We start from the raw sequence: 15824 nt of genomic DNA, 5'->3' as shown, positions 1-15824 counted from the left end.
ATACACCGTCACATATACAGCGTCACGTATACACCGTCACGTATACACAGTCACATATACACCGTCACATATACACAGTCACATATACACCGTCACATATACACCGTCACATATACACCGTCACATATACACCGTCACGTATACACCGTCACATATACAGCGTCACGTATACACCGTCACGTATACACCGTCACATATACACCGTCACATATACACCGTCACATATACACCGTCACATATACACCGTCACGTATACACCGTCACGTATACACCGTCACATATACACCGTCACATATACACCGTCACGTATACACCGTCACGTATACACCGTCACATATACACCGTCACATATACACCGTCACGTATACACCGTCACGTATACACCGTCATGTATACACCGTCACGTATACACCGTCACGTATACACCGTCACGTATACACTGTCACGTATACACCGTCACGTATACACCGTCACGTATACACCGTCACGTATACACCGTCACATATACACCGTCACGTATACACCGTCACGTATACACCGTCACGTATACACCGTCACGTATACACCGTCACATATACACCGTCACGTATACACCGTCACATATACACCGTCACGTATACACCGTCACGTATACACTGTCACGTATACACCGTCACGTATACACCGTCACGTATACACCGTCACGTATACACCGTCACGTATACACCGTCACGTATACACCGTCACGTATACACCGTCACGTATACACCGTCACGTATACACTGTCACGTATACACCGTCACGTATACACCGTCACGTATACACCGTCACGTATACACCGTCACGTATACACCGTCACGTATACACCGTCACGTATACACCGTCACGTATACACCGTCACGTATACACCGTCACGTATACACCGTCACGTATACACCGTCACATATGCACCGTCACATATACACCGTCACATATACACCGTCACGTATACACCGTCACGTATACACCGTCACGTATACACCGTCACGTATACACCGTCACGTATACACCGTCACGTATGCACCGTCACATATGCACCGTCACGTATACACCGTCACGTATACACCGTCACGTATACACCGTCACATATACACCGTCACGTATACACGTCACGTATACACCGTCACGTATACACCGTCACGTATACACCGTCACGTATACACCGTCACGTATACACCGTCACGTATACACCGTCACGTATACACCGTCACATATACACCGTCACGTATACACCGTCACGTATACACCGTCACGTATACACCGTCACATATACACCGTCACGTATACACCGTCACGTATACACCGTCACGTATACACCGTCACGTATACACCGTCACATATACACCGTCACGTATACACCGTCACGTATACACCGTCACGTATACACCGTCACGTATACACCGTCACATATACACCGTCACATATACACCGTCACGTATACACCGTCACATATACACCGTCACGTATACACCGTCACGTATACACCGTCACGTATACACCGTCACATATACACCGTCACGTATACACCGTCACGTATACACCGTCACATATCCACCGTCACGTATACACCGTCACGTATACACCGTCACGTATACACCGTCACATATACACCGTCACATATACACCGTCACGTATACACCGTCACGTATACACCGTCACATATACACCGTCACGTATACACCGTCACGTATACACCGTCACATATACACCGTCACATATACACCGTCACATATACACCGTCACATATACACCGTCACGTATACACCGTCACATATACACCGTCACATATACACCGTCACGTATACACCGTCACATATACACCGTCACGTATACACCGTCACATATACACCGTCACATATACACCGTCACATATACACCGTCACATATACACCGTCACGTATACACCGTCACATATACACCGTCACGTATACACCGTCACGTATACACCGTCACGTATACACCGTCACATATACACCGTCACATATACACCGTCACGTATACACCGTCACGTATACACCGTCACGTATACACCGTCACGTATACACCGTCACGTATACACCGTCACGTATACACCGTCACATATACACCGTCACGTATACACCGTCACATATACACCGTCACGTATACACCGTCACGTATACACCGTCACGTATGCACCGTCACATATGCACCGTCACGTATACACCGTCACGTATACACCGTCACGTATACACCGTCACGTATACACCGTCACATATACACCGTCACGTATACACCGTCACATATACACCGTCACATATACACCGTCACATATACACCGTCACGTATACACCGTCACGTATACACCGTCACATATACACCGTCACGTATACACCGTCACGTATACACCGTCACGTATACACCGTCACGTATACACCGTCACGTATACACCGTCACATATACACCGTCACGTATACACCGTCACATATGCACCGTCACGTATACACCGTCACGTATACACCGTCACGTATACACCGTCACGTATACACCGTCACATATACACCGTCACATATACACCGTCACGTATACACCGTCACATATACACCGTCACGTATACACCGTCACGTATACACCGTCACATATGCACCGTCACATATACACCGTCACATATACACCGTCACGTATACACCGTCACATATACACCGTCACATATACACCGTCACGTATACACCGTCACGTATACACCGTCACATATACACCGTCACATATCCACCGTCACGTATACACCGTCACGTATACACCGTCACGTATACACCGTCACATATACACCGTCACATATACACCGTCACATATACACCGTCACGTATACATCGTCACATATACACCGTCACATATCCACCGTCACGTATACACCGTCACGTATACACCGTCACATATACACCGTCACATATACACCGTCACGTATACACCGTCACGTATACACCGTCACATATACACCGTCACATATACACCGTCACATATACACCGTCACATATGCACCGTCACATATACACCGTCACATATTACACCGTCACATATACACCGTCACATATTACACCGTCACATATACACCGTCACATATACACTGTCACGTATACACCGTCACGTATACACCGTCACATATTACACCGTCACATATACACCGTCACATATTACACCGTCACGTATACACCGTCACGTATACACCGTCACATATACACCGTCACATATGCACCGTCACATATACACCGTCACATATGCACCGTCACATATACACCGTCACATATGCACCGTCACATATACACCGTCACATATACACCGTCACATATACACCGTCACATATACACCGTCACATATTACACCGTCACATATCCACGTCACATATACACCGTCACGTATACACCGTCACGTATACACCGTCACGTATACACCGTCACGTATACACCGTCACGTATACACCGTCACATATTACACCGTCACATATACACCGTCACATATTACACCGTCACGTATACACCGTCACGTATACACCGTCACATATACACCGTCACATATGCACCGTCACATATACACCGTCACATATACACCGTCACATATACACCGTCACATATTACACCGTCACATATCCACGTCACATATACACCGTCACGTATACACCGTCACATATACACCGTCACGTATACACCGTCACGTATACACCGTCACGTATACACCGTCACGTATACACCGTCACATATACACCGTCACGTACACAGAAACATCAAAACCCAGGTATTACACCGTCATGTATGTAGACGATCAGTGCCCTGTTAGTGCTGCACTTATAACCACGCTTAATATTCGTCACAATAGATCAGAAGAATGTTCAGCTTTAATGTGATGGAATAAGGAAAAACAATGTCCAAAGAGTTGGTTCTCCTGCAGCAGTGACCAATGAATATATCTAACACACTGACTCTTTTAGCATCTGAATATACTTTTGTGAGGATGGCTCTAGTCTTTGGTTCAGAGCAGGTAAAGCTCATGATTCTCCATTATTCGGCTTTTGGGCTTTTTTTCTAAGTCAACTTTCACCTGGAAACAAAGAAACTGCTCAGTGAGATGTTTTATTGTTGCTTTGATTTATTGTTTCTAGATGATCTTTGATGGGAAACCGTGACATCCTTCCTCAGTTTCAGTCTTTGCCAAATGAAAAGCCAAAGTCAACACACCCTTTTCCTGGATCAGTGAACGACCCCAAGTCCTAAAACTCTTAGGGGGAATTATTGTGATTGTTTAGTTTATTATTTTAGAAGTTTATTTGGCAACAACATTTCACAATCAGCCCATGACTTTAAACACTGCGAAAAGTGAATATCAAGCATTGGCTTAAATGACCTGAATTGAGGAAATGTTTCTTGTTTTGAGCGGTTTTCACTCATTTAGACACTTTTCCTGATCGGACCGAGTTTGCTTTGCTTGTTTGAGGACATTTCAGACCAGTTCTAGGGTAAATCTCGCTTGAAATAAGAAAGTAAAATTGCCAATGAGATAAGACCAATTTTCTTTCCCCATTGGCAAAGAAAATGACCTGAAATAAGGACGAAATGTATCGAAACGAGTCAGAAACATCTCAGAACAAGTGAAATAATCCAGGACAAATGCCCAACAACTTCTTAACCAGTCAAAACAGCTAAAATGTGGATTATTGTGCTCAAACTGAGATGTTTATACTGATGTAGTTCATTACTTTTTGCAGTGAACCTGGCTTTAGTCATTGATCAAATGTGTTAATGCTTTTTACACTTAAGACCCCGTTATCTGTGTGGAGATTTTATGTCAAAGACTTGCTGTGCATTTTCCTCAGAGTTTTCTCTAAATGTACAGACCCTTTAATTGTTTGCAAACATTCCGGGCTTAGCTGGAGGCAGGAAGTGAGATTCACATCTATTTCCATTGGTTAGTGCTAGATGTTCTGCTCCGGAGGGACGGTCTGCTGTGAAAACGTGAGATATCATGACACAAATGAAGGTTAGGGCCAGGGAAATGGTTAACCTCTTAACTCCCGCCTGAACCGAGAGGATCTTTTTCCTCACGTCGTCACATTTTTTTCCCAACATTTTTTTGTTGGGGATTCAACTCATTTTTGTAACTTTTTTGTCACATTTTGTCACATTTTTGTCATTTTTTTGGCAATTTTTAATCCATTTTTTGTCACATTTTTGTAATTTTTTTAAATAAATTTATTGTGATTTTTTGTCACATTTTTGTCATTTTTTCGTCAATTTTTTGTCACATTTTTTGTCACATTTTTTGTCACATTTTTTGTATTTTAAAAAAAATCATTTTTTGTACATTTTTTTTGTCAATTTAATGTCAATTTCTTGTGACATTTTTGCCACTTTTTCATCCATTTTTCGTCACTTTTTTGTCACATTTCCATCCTTGTTTTCGTCTCAGTTTTGTTGCTATTTTCACACCTTTTTCCCAGAAGCTTTTGGATTGGGGTAAAGCCAAACTGGAGAAAATGTGCTCGGTTCAGGCGGGAGTTAAGGGGTTAACTTTAAGGATTAGGATTATTTGTATTTTTAGACAAACCAACTCATAGATCTATACAAACTCACAGCAGACGTCCCTCCGGAGCAGACGATCTAGCACTGACCATTTCCATTGGAGCTGTTGTCATGGTAACGATAAACAAACGTCTAACTGATTTTGGAAATGTCAAATAAACCTTATTTTATCGTCTCGAATGTCCTTCCTCTTGTTCTCGCACCTTAAGCCACAACACGACCACATGTTTTAGTTGTAGTTTTACACTTATGATGCAAGTTTTAGTTTAATCTTATTTCTCTTTATCACTTCCTGCCTCCAGATGATGTCACTGATGATGTCAGCAGTTAAAGGGTCTATTTATTTGTCCTGTTCTGCTGTTGTGTAGCTTCTATTTTACACTAATTGTTGTCTCTTTATAATTTCACCTTTGAACAAACACAGACCGTTTGTCCCAATCCCAGAATCCCTTCCTCCACAGCTGAGCACACGGAGTCCCTGTCGTCATTCTGGCTTCACGTGCACGCTCACAGGCGCGCTCTCGGAGCCACGTGCACGCTCTCGGAGCCACGTGCGCGCCCTCAGAGCCACGTGCACGCTCATAGATACTGTCTTCCATCTCACTGATGCCGTATTGTTTTCCTCAGAACATCTTCCTGAGCAGCAGAGGCTCCAAAGTGAAGCTCGGAGACTTTGGCATCGCCCGGATGTTGAATAAGTGAGTTCAGGAGAGCACTTCTTATTGTAGGGTTTCCTCTTTCTATACAAAATGTTTTAAAAAGTCTGTCACAAACGGTCCCTAAAGTTAGTGAAACCTCTTCATTTTGTCAAGGCCTGATTCTTTTTATTTATAACTTTATTTTTATTTGTTTCTATCCATAGTACAGAACACATGTACACACAGACAGGGGAACAAAGTTAAACAAAAGAACAAAAACAGTTTACTTAAAGGAACAGGCCGGTGTTTTTCCACACTGAGATATGTTCTTACCTGAGCTGTGACGAGTTCTTTAGGACCTGTCTGATCTTCAGTCACGTAAACACAGCGCAGACGGCGTTAGCATTTAGCCTCTCCCTCTCTCCTCTATAGCTCCAAAACAGGTCAAGATAGAAGCGTTTTCCCTATTTAAATATGGTTACGTGAAGTGTTCCACTACAAAGTATAATTACACACAATTAAACACTGTGGATTTTCTAAGCGGATAAAAGGGGGAACTATATTGTAAGGCGTAATAATACCAGGAGTAGTTCGAAATCCACACAGTGATCTTATGCCAAAAGGCTTCTATTCTTTTAAACATTGTGTTGACATGTGGTTTAACAGCTCAATACTCTGTTTGTCGACAGAGAAAACAAAGTCAGTCGAGCAAACTGACGACTGTTACTGAACTGTACAAAAAAACACTCTCCTGTTCATTTTCATGACTCACAATGTTGTGCAAATCGACAGCAGCCTGTTCCCGTTTGTCGATTCTCAGGAAGCTTCTCCACATTCCTGTAATCTGTGGCGTCAGCTCGTTGCATCAGTGAAAAACAGGGGAAAGTCTGTGGTATTTGTCTCAAACCCAAATGTGACTTTTATTTGAACACGCTTCATATGTGTGCGGTGTTTTTCAGACAGAGATAAGATAAGATAATCCTTTATTGATCTCACAAAGGAGAAATTCACTTGTTCCAGTCGGCGTTCAAGAAGTTCACTCAGAGTTGTGCAAAAACAGACAGGAAAATGTGCAACCAGTGAAATAGAATAAACACGAGGTCTCCCATGTACAACAAGCAGCAGAAATACAACAATAGGTGAACAACAACAATAAAAACAGGAAACTAGAAACTAGAACAGGTCATATAAGTCAAATATCGGGGTGTAAAGTTACAGTCCTAGTGCAGGAGCCGATAAGTGAGTTGAGTTTATTTCATTCAGTCTGACCATGTGTTGTGTTGTGTGTTTTGTTGTCTGACCATGTGTTGTGTTGTGTGTTGTGTGTTGTCTGACCATGTGTTGTGAATCCTCAGTACGATGGAGTTGGCCCGGACCTGTGTGGGGACGCCTTATTACCTCTCCCCAGAAATATGTGAGAACCGGCCGTACAACAACAAGACGTAAGACGCCGCGCACACGGTCACGAGCAGCTGATCTGAGCCTGAATCAGAGGAGATTAAGTTTGACTTTCTTTACAGCTGTTATTGTGACCTTTGTGTTCAGACAGAGTGTGTGACAGAGCAGAATAATGAAGGACTGAGGGGTTTACTCCACGTTGTTTAAATGTCTGTGTCCATAGAGTCATTTTAACCATTTTGCATTTAAAATACCTTATATCTGAGCAGTTTCAGCTTCGTGGTTGTATAAGCTACGCGGCGGCGGAGTGATCTGCTAGAAAATAGTCCCTCAAAATGCGATCATTCATGTGATGCAGGTCAGTTATATTCCACACATGACTCTATGGACACAGACATGTATATGGTGAGTCTGGTGTTATCAGTGATTTGCCTCAGGTGCTCTGTGGAGCGGGTCACACTGTTTTTAATGCAGGCTAGCTGATACCATAGACATGCACTAGCCTTGCACTAGCCTAGCGCCACGTAACTCTTCAAATATAAGAACTGCATGAATTACACAAAAAAATATCTCCAGAAATCAGCAACACTCTGGATAACGAGGACATGAGGCCCTGTGTCAAACATCCTGAAACATCCCTTTAAGATTTCAAACTACAAAGTACAAATGTATTTTGATAAACTTTGCAGCTTTAAAACGGCTTCAAGCCCAAATTCACCCTCTGTTCACCCAGGACAGAGACAAAACTGCTTTTAGTCAGTCGTGGGTCAGACCCACAGGGCCGGGTCAGACCCACAGGGCCGGGGGCTCATGAGGGTTTCTGCTCCTCCTGATACGTCCATCATTTCAAAGGATCCTCAGCGATGGAGTTACAAAACAAAACAACAAGCACTATTTGTCCTGTACATTCCCGTGACTCCTGTTTGAGAGGCAGCAGCTGCAGAGCGGCTCGGCTCAGGTCGGGTCGGCATGTTAAGACTCATTGGCTGTAACTGCAGTTACGCATCAGACCTGCGGTGGCAGTAGTGAGTACAATCAATTACCAACTTGAATCTAGCCCCTTTAAGTTAAGATAAAATGTAAAAAGTTTTATTTCAAGTAAATTAAGATTCTCCATCTGGTTTTGAGTGCAGCGATTTCTTTTATCTTAGTTTAAGTGTAAATATCTTCCCCTAAAGACAGATTACTGAAGTTAGACTCAAATGAAGGACAAAAGTGCTCACTCAAAAAAAAATCTATATATTTCAAGATTATTTTTTGCAGTCTATAATGGTTATTTGGACAAAATATGCTACAATGTGCTTTAAAGAGGGGGTGTTCTGTTTTAAAGAGGGGGTGTTCTGCTTTAAAGAGGGGGTGTTCTGCTTTAAAGAGGGGGTGTTCTGCTTTAAAGAGGGGGTGTTCTGCTTTAAAGAGGGGGTGTTCTGCTTTAAAGAGGGGGTGTTCTGCTTTAAAGAGGGGGTGTTCTGCTTTTGTCAGTCCCATAGCACCAGTCTATATCTCACTACAATGATGACAAACCTTCTGTTGGTCTGTAAATGCAGTAAATTAGAATAACTGCCTTGTATAAAATGTCTCTCTCAAAATGGCTGTAGTGAATGTCTTGAAATAGGCCTCTGTCTCTTTAAGAACCTCTGAGCCTTTAGACACGCCCCCTCCACACGCTGTCTGTGGCATCAGTGGGGAGGGGGTTCTGCTGAGGAGCAGTGGTTGGTTACTCGGCTGGTGACCAAAGCTCGGAGGCGTCTCCAGGAGGTGGGGGCGTTCCTAGGAGGACTCAGGCAAACCTATCCCTAAAATGGCCGCCATCAGAGTCTTTACAGATGACTCAGAAATACGTGAATGTGCCAAGGCAACACTTCAGCCATGTTTTTAATGAGGGAGAGACAGAATAACAGGATGGAAAGCTTGAAAAAGTCCATTTTGCAGAATATCCCCCTTTAAGTAAATGTACTTAGTTCCAAAGCACCTCTGGCTCCAGTTCTGCAGCTGTGTTCTCTGTTTCAGTGACGTCTGGTCTCTGGGCTGTGTGCTGTACGAACTCTGCGCTCTCACACACCCTGTAAGTGCTCGTCGCAGTCACGTCTTTCTGTTTCTGTCTGTGACCCGTGTGTTTGCTCTCCAGTTCGAGGGCAGCAGTCTGAGGCAGTTGGTCAGTAAAATCTGCAGGGGGCGCTACAGCCCGGTGCCCTGTCGTTACTCCTACGACCTGCGCCTCCTCGTCACGCAGCTCTTCAAGGTCTGTGACGCCGTAAAACCTGGAACACTGAAAGATCAGACGCAGAAGTAACGTGAACATCTTCCAGGTGAACCCCAGAGACCGTCCGTCGGTGAGCTCCGTCCTCAGGCGGCCGCTCTTAGAGAAACATCTGAGCAAACATCTGGAAGAGCAGGTATTGGAGGAGATTTGACAGAAGGATTACCTTTGCTGCTTTCTCTCCCAAAGCCCTTTCCCACCAGGCTGGTGCCGGTGCTGGTTCTGGGCCAGTTCCAGTTTCAGAACCGGTTCTTTCGTTTTCCACTGAAAAAACGCTGGCTCTTGGTTCCAAAATCTGGTGCCGGTCGGGAACCACTTAAAAGCTGGACCAAGAAACGAGCAGCAGTGATGTCAGCGGCTGGGGGCGTGGCTCTCTCCTCCAGCAAACAATCAGTATTAGTTAGTTTGTGCTTAGAACTTCCTGGAGAAACAGTCTCTGTGGAGGAAACTGTTGCTTTGCTTTATGCTCTTCAGCTAAAACAAGAGTCAGAAAGAAGAAATCACAATGTTAACGGCTGCTGTGACTGAAACATAAACTTATTTTTCTGTATTTTATAACCAGAAGTGGCTGTAGTCAGATGTTACTATCCATGTTTAATGTTGACTTCCCAAAGCGTTGCTGTGACAACAGGCACAGCTCTCATTTTGGTGGAAAACCAAGTCAGTTTGGAACCAACCCGGCACCAGAACCAGCTCTGAACCAGCACCTTGGTGGAAAAGCCCTATGTGAGGTTTTGAAGTTCTGGCTGTATCTGGGTGGTTTTCCTCTGTGCCTCCCAGATCCAGCTTGGGCAGGGCTCAAAAGAGCAACCATTTTGGTCACACATGCGCCTAAAAAAACAACATTTTACCTGAGTCGCACCGGTGCAGCTGCCCTGATCCTCACCACCAGGCTCCTCGATGGAAACAGTGATCAGGACGTGCACAGCTCTAACACAGAGGAGCGCTTTGAGATCACTACAGTCATGAAAGAAGAGCCTCGGAGCGGCTTCAGACCATACGCACATCCACAGCACAGACTTTAATCTCAGGATCTCAGGGGTTTTCATCATTAGCAGCAGTTACAGGAGATTAGGACTGAAACCACTAATCAATTATTGAAATAGTCAACAACTATTTTAGTAATCGATTAGTCGTTTTCTGGTTCACACAGACTCAAATAGAGCAAAACTGACATGAACGTGTAGTATTTTTGATGAAAACCTACTTTGTTTTTCACAGTAAGGGTCTGTAGTGTTTTGTAAATTTCCTATATATCCGTCTGTGTCTCGTCCGATCAGAAGCAGAGTTAGCGCCAAGAGCCTCCGACAAACATTTACTTTAAGTTTCCTCCATCAACACGTCCTCAAGCGGCGCCACTTTAGCTTCATGTGATCAATTACATTTAAAAATCCAATTTTCCTGCACCATTCACAGCCAAGCGGGAGAGGAGACACATAATCGTTTTGTTTTAGATGCATCGTCAATCACAGTGAAAGGATCCTGAACAGAAGCAGCTGTAATCAGGATTTAATATTACAGCTTTTACATGGGCCTTTCTCTCCTTTTTTTTTTATTTAAAATTTATGTTTATTTTGCAGACATGACAGAAACAAATAAAACACACACAAAAGTCACAATACAAAAATACAAAACAAGACAAACAACAACAACAAAAGGAATTGGGTGGGGTGGGGTGGGGGGGGTTGTTGTACAGTTCATAAAAAATAATTTTAAAAGAAAAAAGAAAAACATGCTCAAGACACGGCAAATGGTCTAAACTTACAGAGCTTTTTTTTCCACCAACATAAGTCACTCATAACGCTTTACAGCAGGAAAGAACAGTTTGAACCACATCGTCAAAGTGTGTAGTAAGATTTCTGGTGTGCGTTTTGAAGACCTTGCCTCACTATGTAAGAAAAGAGTTCTCCAAAAGACTCGATCGATTTTAGGTCAACAAAATCATGTCTTGCAGTGGCACTTTGCTCTGATGCCTCCGGGGGGCGATATGTCGTCCCCCAGCAGAAAAGAAACCGCTACTCAAAATCCTTCATTCCGACTGCTGTCAGAAATTTAAATGACAATAGCTAGGAAGGCGGTGTTTATCTTGTTCTTTTTCCCCCCTCATTTTTCCTGGTCCACTTGTGTCCTGATGCACTTACAGTTCATGACGTCTGTATATGGTTGTATGTGTCTCCATTTACTGTTTTTTATGACCAGAGAGCAGTGAACAGAACTGCCCATTGGGATGAATAAAGTTGTTTTGATTGATTGATTGAACCATCCATTCACATTGTCACTCACACCCCAATACATGCAGACACTGCTTCTCAAACAATCCTGTTTCTAGCTGTTTCTGGGCCTTTCTAGCTACTGAAGTGGTTGGGATTCATCCATCCATGCATTTTCTTCCACTTGTCGGTTTCCGGGTCGTGGGGGCGGCCGTTGGAGTTGCCCAAATCACACCGCACCGGCCCCTATGGCGCCCCCTGCAGGTGGGGGGTCCACAGAAGGACGGCCTCATGATTAACCAGGCCTGTCGGTCTCTCATAAGGTTCTTCTGACCCGCTCTGTGTCTGACCCGTCTCCTATAGGACCTGTTTGTCCTGGGAGACCCTACAGGGGCACGAAGCCCCCGACAACAGAGCTCCAGGATCATTCAGGCTCAGACCCTCCACCACGATAAGGCGGCGGCTCCAGGAGGGGGTGTTTGGGATGCAAAGTCAGAGCAGGAGTAGACTGCACTTACCAATGCTGACCTGAAGGAAACCGCGGGTCCTAAAAAGAAAACGTCACACACACTAATGTTTGGTTGTAGCTTCAATCATTCGCTGTGGCATTTTTCAGGAAGCTTCTGCAATGTCCAAAGATCCAGTGTAGCTTTAATTTCTCACTTGTATTGATGATGGGAGAAGAAGAAGAAGGAGAAGGAGAAAGAGAAAGAGAAAGAGAAAGAGAAAGAGAAAGAGAAAGAGAAAGAGAAGGAGAAGGAGAAGGAGAAGGAGAAGGAGAAGGAGAAGGAGAAGGAGAAGGAGAAGGAGAAGAAGATCTTTATTTCTACAGCGTCTTTCACAGACATGGTCACAAAGCGCTTTACATGAGACAATTGTACATTCACTCCACACTCGGTGTAAACTACGTTTGTAGCTTCAGTTTCCCCTGGGGGAGACTGTCAGAGGCGCTTTTGCGACTACACACGTCTGCGCCAACGGACCCTCTGACACCACCATACACTCACTCACACACGTCATTCATCCTGGCCTATTGTGCATGTTTTTAGTGGTAGGGGAAACCGGAGTGCCCGGAGGAAACCTACACAGACACGGGGAGAACCGCTTCACAAACCGTCTCCAGCACATCCCAGAGATTCTCAATGGGGTTCAGATCTGGACGATCCACCTCATGCTCCCTGAACCACTCTTTCACACTGTGAGCCTGATGAATCCATGTGCTCGTGCCATGAGGGAAGAAGAATCCACTGATGGAATAACCTAATATAATGACATCACTTATTCTATGTTTGATGAACTCTTTTTGTTTCTCCACAGAATGAGTCCAGTCACTCAGGTCCACCGATAAACCGAGCCTCGAGACCAGCTCAAATACAAGGTAAAGCTCTAACAGAAGTAGCATTAAAGTGGAGTTTGGAGACCCCTGGTGGTCATGCTCTGCAGCGTTTGCACAATGTGGGAACAGACGGTTCTTTGGTGTCTTTGTTTTGACAACACGAGGTCTGGAATCGGCTGCTCTCTCTAACTGTGACAGCTGTGACGTGCATCACTTACATAACACCTGTGTCTGCCAGCTTTTCATATCTTAATCAGATGCATCTTTCTGTCTGTGTATGTTTTTGCATTAGAGAAAGTGCTGAGTCCCAGAGCTCAGGATAGAACTGCTGTGAAGAAACCACCGGACTGGAAAACCCCTCACAGAGCTCACACGCCGGGGCAACACAAGGTCAGTGCAGGTTTGAAGCTCGTTTATGAACTTCTACAGCTGTGGTAATACATGTTTTAGTTTGTTTCTCAGGCTCCTCATCACAGACTGGCACAAGCTGTGGATCCAAGTGATGTGGATCTGTTAATCCCCCGAGAAAAGCAGAGGTGACTCCACTGCTTTTTCAACAGTTCTCGAGACCGCAGGAACCCAGGGTGCTGAAGGCGCTGCAGCACCCCCTGGTGGATAGTTTGTGAACTGCAGGCAATATCAACCCCTTAACTCCCACCTGAACCGAGCACATTTTCTCCAGCTTTACCCCAATCCAAAAGCTTCTGGGAAAAAGGTGTGAAAATAGCGACAAAACTGAGACGAAAACAAGGATGAGAATGTGACGAAAAAGTGACAAAAAATTTGACCAAAAAAATGAGAGAAAAAATGACGAAAAATTGAGGAAAAAAATTTGACAAAAAAATTCGAATAATTTGACGAAAAAGTGACAAAAAAGTCACGAAAATGTGACATAAATGATTCGACTGCCCGACAAAAAAGTGATGAAAAAGTTAGAAAGCCTGAAATCTCTAGTTTCCAAAGAAAAAGGTTTGATTAGATTAAACTTTATTGTCCCTTGTGGGAAATGTATCTTGAGCTCACAGCTGTGCACATAGGCCCTGAAAGCCTCCATGCCAACACTGTAACACATTTACCACCTCTGCTGTTTGTACACACTGAGATATGTTCTTACCTGAGCTTAGACGAGTTGATGTGTACCTGTCTGGTCTTTGTGCATGCGCTCAGTCACGCAAATAGACCAGACACGTTGTTAGCATTTAGCCTCTCCCAGCATATTCCTATAGCTCCAAACGGGGGTGAAGTTGGAAGCGACCGAGCTCTGCCACGTTTTCCCGCTTAGAAAATCGACATGTTTGATTTTGTGTAGCTACACTTGGATCGTGTAACACTTCATGTAAACATATTTAAAGGGGGGTATTCTGCAAAATGGATTTGTTCAAGCTTTCCATCCTGTTATTCTGTCTCTCCCTCATTAAAAACATGGCTGAAGTGTTGCCTTGGCACATTCACGTATTTCTGAGTAATCTGTAAAAACTCTGATGGCGGCCATTTTAGGGATAGGTTTGCCTGAGTCCTCCTAGGAACGCCCCCACCTCCTGGAGACGCCTCCGAGCTTTGGTCACCAGCCGAGTAACCAACCACTGCTCCTCAGCAGAACCCCCTCCCCACTGATGCCACAGACAGCGTGTGGAGGGGGCGTGTCTAAAGGCTCAGAGGTTCTTAAAGAGACAGAGGCCTATTTCAAGACATTCACTACAGCCATTTTGAGAGAGACATTTTATACAAGGCAGTTATTCTAATTTACTGCATTTACAGACCAACAGAAGGTTTGTCATCATTGTAGTGAGATATAGACTGGTGCTATGGGACTGACAAAAGCAGAACACCCCCTCTTTAAAGCAGAACACCCCCTCTTTAAAGCAGAACACCCCCTCTTTAAAGCAGAACACCCCCTCTTTAAAGCAGAACACCCCCTCTTTAAAGCAGAACACGCCCTCTTTAAAGCAGAACACCCCCTCTTTAAAGCAGAACACCCCCTCTTTAAAGCAGAACACCCCCTCTTTAAAGCAGAACACCCCCTCTTTAAAGCAGAACACCCCCTCTTTAAAGCAGAACACGCCCTCTTTAAAGCAGAACACCCCCTCTTTAAAGCAGAACACGCCCTCTTTAAAGCAGAACACCCCCTCTTTAAAGCAGAACACCCCCTCTTTAAAGCAGAACACGCCCTCTTTAAAGCAGAACACCCCCTCTTTAAAGCAGAACACCCCCTCTTTAAAGCAGAACACCCCCTCTTTAAAGCAGAACACCCCCTCTTTAAAGCAGAACACCCCCTCTTTAAAGCAGAACACCCCCTCTTTAAAGCAGAACACCCCCTCTTTAAAGCAGAACACCCCCTCTTTAAAGCAGAACACCCCCTCTTTAAAGGGATGATTGGAGGGTCTTTCATCTCCCCCTGGTGTCTCTGGACAGAAAACCACAATTGCAACTTTGCTGGCA

At 44.4% G+C, this 15824-nt stretch overlaps 2 protein-coding genes across 2 annotated transcripts in view; one reads left to right on the top strand and one right to left on the bottom strand.

Annotated features, from left to right (window-relative positions):
- med4 (mediator complex subunit 4) overlaps window positions 1–15824 on the bottom strand; it is a 117076-nt gene that overhangs the window by 82275 nt on the left and 18977 nt on the right. The gene's annotated exons all lie outside the window — the stretch shown is intronic.
- The window catches only part of LOC306968365 (serine/threonine-protein kinase Nek5), a gene marked incomplete at both ends in the record, with an annotated part of 46052 nt that overhangs the window by 18386 nt on the left and 11842 nt on the right, over window positions 1–15824 (top strand). The window contains 8 exons of the mRNA XM_079563709.1: window positions 6174–6244; window positions 7540–7626; window positions 9590–9644; window positions 9708–9821; window positions 9889–9975; window positions 13367–13427; window positions 13678–13775; window positions 13848–13921. Coding sequence (XP_079419835.1) covers window positions 6174–6244; window positions 7540–7626; window positions 9590–9644; window positions 9708–9821; window positions 9889–9975; window positions 13367–13427; window positions 13678–13775; window positions 13848–13921 — 647 coding nt within the window. The remainder of the gene's footprint in view (window positions 1–6173; window positions 6245–7539; window positions 7627–9589; window positions 9645–9707; window positions 9822–9888; window positions 9976–13366; window positions 13428–13677; window positions 13776–13847; window positions 13922–15824) is intronic.

The sequence above is a fragment of the Gobius niger genome, assembly GCF_951799975.1.
Source record: "Gobius niger genome assembly, chromosome: 9".
In the NCBI taxonomy this organism is placed as follows: domain Eukaryota; kingdom Metazoa; phylum Chordata; class Actinopteri; order Gobiiformes; family Gobiidae; genus Gobius; species Gobius niger.
This window is presented reverse-complemented; position numbering and strand designations above follow the sequence as displayed.